We start from the raw sequence: 10,000 nt of genomic DNA, 5'->3' as shown, positions 1-10,000 counted from the left end.
CCCAGAAGGTCTGAGCCCTTCAGCGGTGGCAGGCCTGTTGAGTCTGGCTGATCCCACCCTTACCTGCTCCATGTGGGGATACAGATGGGTTGGAGTCGTAACCGCACACGAAAGGCCTGCCTGCTACAGGACTGCATCTAGAATCCACACCAAATTTTAACATATACTCTGTATAACTTTGTCTACAAAGTATAAAACCATGAGGCCTCAAACAGAAAGAAATAAATATAAAATTAATAGAGATAGGGAAGGAGTAAGGATAACAGAGTGGGTGGGCTGAGAAATTGGAGGAATTATGTAGGAGTGGGATGGGAAAGGGGAACTTCTTAGGTTAGGACCCGCAGTGCTTGCTTTTATATAAAATTGGTAAAGGTTATTTAGACCCAGTTAAAAACAGAAGAGACTACATTGATACAAAGGACATAGAAAGGCACCGCTGGGATTCGAACCCAGGATCTCCTGTTTACTAGACAGGCGCTTTAACCAACTAAGCCACGGCGCCAGTGACAAAAAGACACTCTACTAAAATGTACTACAGGAATATACGATTCACAATGCAAATGGCAATTTCCTATCCGGTAGCCTGAAATATATTAGGTTTGCTTCGTCCTTCTGTCTATGAGGTTCCCTTTAGTGTTAAAATATTCGACATTCAAAGGAGATGAACGATTAACCTTAGATTCTAGAACTCTGAAGGGACATTTTGAGTGTTGCACAGCTCTTACTGGGACAAAAACAATTACAATACAGTCGAAACTTTTAAAAACTGAGGGCAAAGGAAAAAAAAAACTCCTAGACGTAGTCGGCAGGATTCGAACCTGCGCGGGGAGACCCCAATGGATTTCTAGTCCATCGCCTTAACCACTCGGCCACGACTACAGAAGTTCTGAAGTTGTTTTTATCCTAAGCCTTTGTTACTTCTCACGTTCTTTCTGTAACCATAATCTTTTTAGCTCTGGATGTTGTTAGGTAGAAAGGTGGCACGAAAGCCAAAGCTGGACGGGAACAGATGCTTAGGCTTTACACCGAACATCCTCGAGACCCTCCTTCCAGATCCTCCCCAAGTCTCTGGTTTTCCACGCAAAGATCGCGTGGGAAAGGAAGACGCAGGAAAGGCGACCCAGACTTCCCTGCGTTCTCGGCTCTGGGATGTATTCCTTCCCACTTATATAGCGCTAACAGTTCAGGATTTAAGAGATTACAAACGATGCGTTCTGTAATTAGACGTCTCAGGAACTAATATTTTAGGTAAAAGTATTTAAAAACAAAAGAATTTCAACTTTGGCCCGTACGGGGATCGAACCCGCGACCTTGGCGTTATTAGCACCACGCTCTAACCAACTGAGCTAACCGGCCAACTGCTAGAATGACACTCAAAAGTCACTCCCAAGTCTGTTCTGGAGCAATCTCCAACTTTACAATACACAAGGAAATCGTTGGCATGAAGGTAATATAGCCGAGACGATTTCCCCCACCGCCACCTTGGCAGCAACTCAAAGAACCAGGGGACTCTGCTGTCCGTTGCCCAAAGGTCTACCTGAGGTCTGGTTCTGGGGAACCCAAAGAACATTTATTCCAGCCTCCTGGTCCAGCTCCTCCCCCACCTCCCAGCCCCACCTTGGCTCTTCTGTTCTGTATTTCCAAACATTTGACATTTGACATGAACCCCACTCCTGCCAAATGTTGCTGAGACCACCTTATACCCCTGTTCTCGACACCCTGCCCCCACTCCCTAATTGATACTCTTAGTGAGGTCTGACTTTCCTTCCTACCATTCCTCTGTTGGACCTGCAGCTCAGTAAACCACCTTCCACCATCCACACTGGTGGGAAACTAGCAAGGTAATCAGTTTAGGTATGGCACCTCAGAGATGAACACAGGTCAGAAAGTCCTCAAAGAAGTTTATTGTAGCCCAAAGGGCCTATCACAATACAATCATAAGGGGCAAGGTCTCCGTTCTGCTTTCTCTACAAGGCAGAACCCAAGCACTCAGGGAGGGTCACCTCTGAGTGTAGGTGTTCTACCCCAACTGGAGGAAACACCATTATCATGCTGTGATCTGCCGTTTTCAGTGTCTCCAAGGCATGCTGACACCAGAATAACTAGAAATCACAGCGGGGCGGGAGTTCCTCACTCCAGTGTGTGGGGTCCTGTAAACTCTGGGGCCACCTTAGGCAGTGCCATCAAGACGAAGCAGCAGACGCTTGTGGAGGGTTGGGGAGCTCCGGCTCCTGCAGAGTAAGGCAGACCAGTCGGAGCCTGGGATTCACTCTGGTCAGCAGAGGGAGCTCTCCACACTGGAACTGCTGCAGCCGGGAAGGTTCTGAGACAGCAAGAGCAAACATCCTGTGTGTTCTTCATTTTAGTTCCTTTCCGCCATTTTCCTTCCCAGACTAGAAAGCCCCTGTCCAGCCCCCATCCACATTCCTTTTTAGGACCTGTCCACCTTGTTCATACCTCGTGGGGAAATATCAGTGGGTCTCCTTTCAAGTGCAAAAGAAAGCTTAACGGGTCGGAGGACAAAGGGGCTGGTACAAAGTGTCCGGAGGAGCAGGGTCAAGGGCTCATGGGTTTTGCTTGCAGACTAGAAAGGGAAACTCAGGATTAATTGGAACCCAGGTTTCTAACCACGTGCCAAACCCCCAAGAATTTGAACATCTATCAGAGCAGCAGTACTTACCTCTGTTTGGCCTCCTAGCCCTGTAAACTGCAAGGCCACTCTCCCCGGTCCTCTGGCATGCTCGAGGATGGAGGACCACTCACTAGGACTCAGCCCTAGTGCCCTTGCCACAAGATGATTCCTACAGATCACCGTGGCTTCTGCAGTGCCATCTTCTACCAGGAGCCTAAGAGAAGGGAAGCAAAACTCCCCGAGCAAACCCACAGGGACAGTCCCCAGACCCAACAGACCTCCAACAGCACAGCGCTGCTACTACATAGCTCACTTTATCTTCATTAAAACAAAACAACCCCCCCAAAAAAAAAATTGGAGGTAAGAGGATGAGATGGGGTCTTGCTATGTAGCCCCGCTGGCCTGATATCATACTCACATAAATTCTCCTTTCTCAACACCACCCTCTCTACTCAATGCTTGGATTACAGGTGTACCTACCATACCCCACTTACTCAAAAAAGTACTAAACAAAAATCATGCCACTGTAGACACCAGAAACTGCATAACTAGGAAATAAGCAGTGTAACAAGTTGCCTACCTGACGTTGGCCTGGCTTATAGCCCTCTGAGATGGACAACTGGGGTCCCGGCGACTACACTTACCCTGGGATAAACAAAACAAAACACTGTTGGAAAAGTCCTCTTCCTCCAATGACAGCACTCTGGCACTTCACCCCCAGCTCAGCATGTCCTCTCCCAGTACCTGGGGGCAGATGCTGGTGCAATGAGCACACACCCACAGGATCTGAAGGCTCAGGACATACACAATATGGCAAGAGGTAGTGGCCTGGAAGGGAGGCCGGTCACCTTGGAGAAGTTCAGCCAGATAGATGTGGGGCAGAGGAGCACTGACAACAGAGAGACCAATGTCAAGCAGCAGACAGGCACAAGAATCTGGGCGTGCCGACACATACCAACAACCCAGCACAGACTTTAGGGTACCATCAAAAGTGCAGGGTTACCCAGGCATGGAAGTTTAATCCCAGCACTCAGAAGGTAAAGTCAGATCTTTTTGAGTTCAAGACCACCTGGTCTACATACTGAGTTCAAGGCCAGTCAAGGCTACATAGTGAAACAATCTCAAAACCCTAAGTCAAGGCAGAGGAGTTTAGAAAGTAAGGTTAATCTAGTTGGTCTTAACAAGCACAGGGATGGGAGCAGGGACAGTGGTGAGTTCTATGTACCTCTGGAAGCCCACAGCCCTTGCCACACTCTGGTTCCTCATCTCCAAGAGCCACCAAGTATTTCTCAGGCTTGAATACCAAGATGTTTGTCAGGAATGACATACATGGAGAGAAAAAAGCCTCCAAGAGCTTAGAACTTCAAGTTTTTCCAAGTAACGGGTACTGGGTATTTTTTTCTATCTGCAGTATATGAAACCCTTCTGACTCAAAAAAGTGCTCCCCGCGATCAGAGACGTCTACACCTGTGGCAGGCGCTCCAGGGTCAGGCACGTGAGGAAAATGTCAGTGTGAAGTTGGGAAATGTAGACATCAGGGGCTCAACACCGACCTGGCTTTGGTCTCTGGGGGGAAGCTCAGGACCTGCACAGAAGTGGATGACCGGAAACAACAGTAAACAATGTTGGATCTGCAGAGAGAAGAGGAGTGGGTATGAGGACAGAGTAGTCAGGCTGGGGAAGGAGGCGAGACTGGGATCACGACTTCCAGGCTGGGCTAACTCTTCTACCCCAGGGGCATATCCAGAGCTCTATCAAAGCAGAGAGAACAGCAGACAGCAGACTAACAGTCAGTCACAGCAAAGCTGAGCATAGTACTCCTGGCATCTGGAGACAGAGGCAGTGGCAGGAGGAAGCTTGTAAGTTTGAGGCTAGCCTGAGCTACACAGGAAGTTGCAAATCAGCCAGGACAACATAGTGAGACCCTGTCCTAAAACAAAACAAAACAGTAAAGCAAAGAAAACACGTCCTTGTGGCACAGTTAGGTGGGGGTGAATATTCAAGAGGACATCAGTAAGCAAAGGAGGCGTGGCCATACGATATACATCTTCACCTGGAAATCCTTTTCTCCAGCTGGCTAAAGAGGACTCGGGCTCCTGGAAGGAGTCCTATTTGGGGAGGCAACTGTGGATCTTCGATATATATGTCCAGGTGAGGGGGATAGTCACAGTCATCCATTTCTAGAGCTACTGTTAGCTTCACACCTGTTTTAATAGCCCCAGCATTCCCTACGGACAGAGGGAAGGGTGGCCAGTGATCAGCCAGGACTACAAGGTCCCATACCTCCAATTCAAACCTTCTTCCCCAGACAATAGCACATTACCAGGTTTCATCCGGCGAAGGGCCAGAGGTGGTTCACACAGTATCCGAGACAAAATCTCAGCAGAGAAAGATACCAAGGAATTGGGGGAGCTGAAAGAGACAGAGATCCATGAGGAAACACAACTGAGAGATCAGCTCCCAAGAGAGAAAAGGAGCCGTCCCCAGCTCTCCATCATTTATAGTCTTACACTTCCTGAAGATGCAGGTTTCTAGGAAAACATTCACTTTAAATACAACTCTTTTCTTCTTCCTTCTTCTCCTTCTTTTTCTAATCCTTTGAGACAACTGTCTGTAACCCCAGTGCCAGAGGATTGGGTACCCTTTTCTGGCTTCTGAGGGTCTTGGTGCACAGACATCCTAGCACCATGTAGCATGCTCTTACTACATGAAGGTTGAAGGCTGGCTTCAAACCTTCAGCAATTCTCCTGTCTCCGGTCCCCAAAGAAAATGACTACACATATACACTACCTTAACTTCCTCCCTGACCTCTCTTCCTATTTTTTGAGACAGGGTTTCTCAGCATAGCCCTGGCTGTCCTGGAATGCTGTGTAGACCAGGCTGGTGTTAGACTCAGAGATATGCCTGCCTCTGTCTCCCAAATGCTGGGATTAAAAGTGTTTATCACCCTGCAAACGAACTCCAGCCTACTTCACTTCTAATAATAAATATCAGTCTCATAAAAATTAGACACAGCCGGGCGTGGTGGCGCCCGCCTTTAATCCCAGCACTTGGGAGGCAGAGGCAGGCGGATTTCTGAGTTCGAGGCCAGCCTGGTCTACAGAGTGAGTTCCAGGACAGCCAGGGCTATACAGAGAAACCCTGTCTCGAAAAACAAAACAAAATTAGACACAATCCTCCTTCTCTTGTTTATTTTTTAGACAAGATCTATCTTAAAACTAATGGTAGCTCTCTTCTAGATTGGGTGTGCTAGGATTACAGGGATTACAGGCATGTACCACCATCCAACCCCCGGTGTGGTCCCTCTGAAATGACAACCAGTTCTAGAGAGCCATCTTTCCAGTCCTCTATGGCCACTTTTCCCCCTCCTCTTCTGTGACAGCGACTGACCATTTGGCCCTGGACAGCCTGAACTCCTTATGTAGCCTCAAATTCAGAGATCTACCTGACTCTGCCTTCCAGATGCTTGGATTAAACATGTATACCACCATGTCTGGCTTATATTCAGTTTTAGTAATAAAAACACAGTCCAGTAGAGTTTTTCACACAGGAAACATTTTCCCTTGTTCTCGCTTAGAGAATCCTCTATGAAGTGCCACGCCTCTGTACTCATTACCGACCACACGCGGTGCACGCAGGTCCTTCTCTACACTGCCACCTTCTTCCCTGCATTTCCTGTTTCTGCTTCCTTTTATTGCTAAAGCTTTTCCTTAACTGTGAGAACATCTGCTCAGCTGGGTAGGAATCAAAGTCATCTTCAGCTACATAGCAACTTCAAAACCAGCCAAAAGACAAGACCCTGTCTCAACAGCAAAAGCTCGGTGAGGAGGGAGAGAGTAGGAGACAACACTTGTGACTATTCCTACAGTGACAAGAAAGACTGAAAGAGAACCCCCTCTCACACTGACATCACACAGAACACACACACTGCTCGCTCAGCCCAGCCAGCGCAGAGCAGAGCAGAACAGAGCAGAGCGCAGCCAAGAGGACCAGAGGTAATGGACAATATTTACTTGTCACCGAGCAGCTGGGCCAGTGAGGACTCGGGCAGTGCTCTAGGGACCTCCAGTACATTAGGTATGTCCTGAGAGCTCCCAAGCTCCAGGGTCCACTCCTCTTGGACAGTGAGGCAAGATCCACAGTCAGCCAGTTCCAGAGGACGGCGAGAGGTGCCAGATGAGCCCTCTGTCTCGAACACTGGTGTCTGCTGGGAAACATGAAGACAATTGCCTCAGCATGTGCCTAGGCCTAAGTCCTCCCGTGCTGACTTCTTCCTAGAGCCTGGTGAAGAAAGAGATCCCTACAGACAGATGATTCAGTCCCCCTAAATTCTGCCTATTCCAGGAGACCTAGAGGACCCAGCACGCACATGTCTGCTCCAGAGTCCAACCCAACTAGCTTTCTGATGTGCAAGAGGAACACACTCACTGAGGGGCCAGGAGCCACGAGTCGGTACACTTGGTTTGGGTACAAGAACGGATACCATCGAACTGAAGAGCCAAGAAAGATGAGGAAGACCTATGAAGAAGGACAGCACAGCATCAAACTCCAGTGTGGAGCACAGGGTACATACGGGAGGTCAGGCCCTAGGAACCTGGAGTCCCAGCTTACCTTCTGCTCCTTGTTCTCAACGGCCAGAGACTCAGGTGGGCTCCATCCAGAACCCTCCTTCCTCTGTGTGCCACAAAGCCAAGTTCCTGACACATGGAAACTCAGGGTGGGCTTTGCAGGTTGTGAACTGTCTCCCGGAAGGAGACAAAAATTACGTTTCATGAGGGCCTCCTTGTGGGACAGTAAGAACAGCCGGCTCTGTCCCAGGTTGGGTCCCTCTGGGCAGGAGGAGGCTGTCTGAGATGGTTCTGAACCAAAGGTAGGTCTAGGCACGGGCAGGATCAGGGCATCAGCCAGGTAGAACTGGATGTAGACTCTGTTGGAAGAGGCAGATCTTCAGTGATTCAGACCCTGGATCCCCAAACACCAGGTTCTTCTCCAAGGGAAGCCCGGCTCCCGAGAGCTGACCTGGCCTGCTTCTTCTGGATGAAGCGTGCCATGCCCATCTCCTCCCAGGAAGGGAAGCTGCTCCTGACTTCTCTCTCTACTACCAACTGGAACTTCTCTACCCGCACCAGGCAGCCTAGATGAAGGAAGGTTTCTATCTTAGCAGGAAAAAAACTGTGGAAAGGAGTGAAGCAGAACCCATGGGCAGATAGATCTGTGCCATCCTGGGCCACCGCCCACACCTCATCATCTCAGCCCCTAGGCAACTACACCAAGCAGAGAATACTCCAGGCCTTTTCTTGTTCGTTCCCCAAGCCTGTGACATGCCTTTTTTCTGAATCTAACAAATTTTCCTCTCTATGTTTCCCTTGTTGTTTTTGTTTTTATTTTGTTTGTTTTTTAGGCAGGATCTATTTTATAGCTTTGGCTGTCCAGGAACTTACTATGTAAATCAGGCTGACTTTGAACTCACAGAGATCCACCTGCCTCTGCTGGGATTAAAGGCCCACCATCCCAGCCTCCTTTTTATGGATCTCAACAAGTCGAGTGAGACCAGTGTTCTTCTAATTATGAATATAGGAAACAGGAAGGTAAGTGTTTAGGAGCTATGTGGTGTAGGAGAGATGGATGCTGGGAGCTGTAGCTCTGGCTCCTCTTCCTTCTCTCCATCAGCACCAGCCTTTCACACTTCCCCATGTAGCTGACCAATATCATTAAAGAAGCCCAGCAGGCGCTCCCTCTCTCACTGCGCCCTGCACTGAGCTCTATCTCCCACCACCACCATCTTCCCACCTCTCAACTTCGCACCTACGAGATTCGGGTCAATGAGGGGCTGTGAACTCTCAGTCAAGGGGATACAAGGCAGTGAACCTCTTAGATCCCGAAGCTCCAGACAACCTTTACGAGATGAAGCCACCAGGACCCCAAGTAAAACCTGCAGGAAATAAAGGTCAAGCCGTTAAATATTTATTAAACAATCAGCAAAGACTGGGCATAAGCCAGAACCCAGAAGACAGAGTCAAGACTGCTCTAAGTGGGAGGCTATCTTGGTCTACATTATGAGTTCCAGGCCAGCTAAGGTTCACAAAGAGATCCTGTCTCTCTAAAAATAAAAATAAAAAACTCTACTGAGCCTCTACCATGTGTCATGTGCTGTTTTAAACATTAACAGCAACAAAGGCAAGCACTCACACGTGTAAGAGTAAGAACTGAATTACACTCTTGAACACGGTGGTACATACATACATACTTGTAGTCCAAGTAATCAGAAAGCTGAGGTAGCAGGACCTCTGGGAGTTCGAGGCCAGCATGGGCTATACAGCAAGACTCCCTCAGGTTAAAAAAAAAAAAAGCAATAACGAAAACAAAGCAAAGCAAAACCCAACAGAATTCTATATTCCAAGCTACAGTTTTGGGGGCTTGTTTTATTACATTTACTGGGGGTGGGGGATGTCATTTCACTTTTGTGGAGGTCAAAGGACAACTTGAGGGAGTCAGCTCTCTTCTCTCACCATGCAGAGTCTGGGAACAAGCTCAGGTCACCACTCTCTAAGGGATGAGTCGCTGTCTGTGTATGCACCTGTATTCCAGAAGAGGGCATCAGATCCCTTCATAGAGAGTTGCAGGGGCTGGAGAGAGGGCTCAACCTGTTAAGAGCATTGGCTGCTCTTCAGAGGTCCTGAGTTCAATTCCCAGCAACCACACTGTGGCTCACAACCATCTGTAATGGGATCCGATGCCCCCTTCTGGTGTGTCTGAAGATAGCTACAGTGTACTCATACACAAAATAAATGAAATAATTCAAAGAAAGAATTGTGATCCACCATGTGGTATCTGGGAATTGAACTCAGGACCTCTGAATTGAACTTAGGACCTTCTGAAAGAAGAATACCCAGTGCTCTTAACCACTGAGCCATCTCTCCAGGTCCATACACACCACCCTCTTTTGTTTTGTTCTGTTTGTGTGTTTGTTTCTGAGGCAAGGTCTCACTGTGCATCTCTAGCTAGCCCGAAACAGGCTAACCACCATGCCCACCATGGTTTTAGTTGTTGTTCTTGTTGTTTTTGACAGGGTCTATGTAGTCCAGTTGGTCTAACTCAAAGAGATCCATTCATCTCTCCCTCCTGAGCATTAGGATTAAGGCATGTGTAACTACACCTGACTCTAGCTACAATTTCTTTCATTCTTCCCAGTTGCTGTAAAAAGGAAAAATCAGTGAGGCGCAGGAACAGATACAGCAGTCTAATTAGAAAGTCAGTAAGCGCCGGGCAAGCGCCGGGCATGGTGGCGCACGCCTTTAATCCCAGCACTCGGGAGGCAGAGGCAGGCGGATTTCTGAGTTCGAGGCCAGCCTGGTCTACAAAGTGAGT

At 48.4% G+C, this 10,000-nt stretch overlaps 1 protein-coding gene and 3 non-coding genes across 5 annotated transcripts in view; all 4 read right to left on the bottom strand.

Moving 5' to 3' along the window:
* Nucleotides 1–428: 428 nt before the first annotated feature.
* Trnat-agu lies at nt 429–502 on the bottom strand. Its single transcript has one exon. It is a non-coding gene; the product is annotated as a tRNA-Thr (tRNA).
* Nucleotides 503–797: 295 nt separating this feature from the next.
* Nucleotides 798–879, bottom strand: Trnas-aga. The gene has a single exon. It is a non-coding gene; the product is annotated as a tRNA-Ser (tRNA).
* A 403-nt stretch (nt 880–1,282) lies between these two features.
* On the bottom strand, nt 1,283–1,356 carry Trnai-aau. The gene has a single exon. It is a non-coding gene; the product is annotated as a tRNA-Ile (tRNA).
* A 525-nt stretch (nt 1,357–1,881) lies between these two features.
* Nucleotides 1,882–10,000, bottom strand: part of Ctc1 (CST telomere replication complex component 1) — a 21,942-nt gene continuing 13,823 nt past the window's right edge. The window contains exons 11-23 of one of the 2 annotated variants that reach the window (XM_021176913.1): nt 8,438–8,564; nt 7,652–7,766; nt 7,244–7,559; nt 7,061–7,150; nt 6,646–6,839; nt 4,956–5,044; nt 4,686–4,860; nt 4,186–4,263; nt 3,377–3,521; nt 3,213–3,277; nt 2,681–2,846; nt 2,458–2,584; nt 1,882–2,323 (exon numbers count right to left, since the gene is read on the bottom strand). In XM_021176913.1, coding sequence (XP_021032572.1) covers nt 2,184–2,323; nt 2,458–2,584; nt 2,681–2,846; nt 3,213–3,277; nt 3,377–3,521; nt 4,186–4,263; nt 4,686–4,860; nt 4,956–5,044; nt 6,646–6,839; nt 7,061–7,150; nt 7,244–7,559; nt 7,652–7,766; nt 8,438–8,564 — 1,827 coding nt within the window. In that variant the 3' untranslated portion in view covers nt 1,882–2,183. The remainder of the gene's footprint in view (nt 2,324–2,457; nt 2,585–2,680; nt 2,847–3,212; nt 3,278–3,376; nt 3,522–4,185; nt 4,264–4,685; nt 4,861–4,955; nt 5,045–6,645; nt 6,840–7,060; nt 7,151–7,243; nt 7,560–7,651; nt 7,767–8,437; nt 8,565–10,000) is intronic. The other variant, XM_021176914.1, reaches the window with a different exon arrangement.

The sequence above is a fragment of the Mus caroli genome, chromosome 11 (assembly GCF_900094665.2).
Source record: "Mus caroli chromosome 11, CAROLI_EIJ_v1.1, whole genome shotgun sequence".
Lineage (NCBI taxonomy): Eukaryota > Metazoa > Chordata > Mammalia > Rodentia > Muridae > Mus > Mus caroli.
This window is presented reverse-complemented; position numbering and strand designations above follow the sequence as displayed.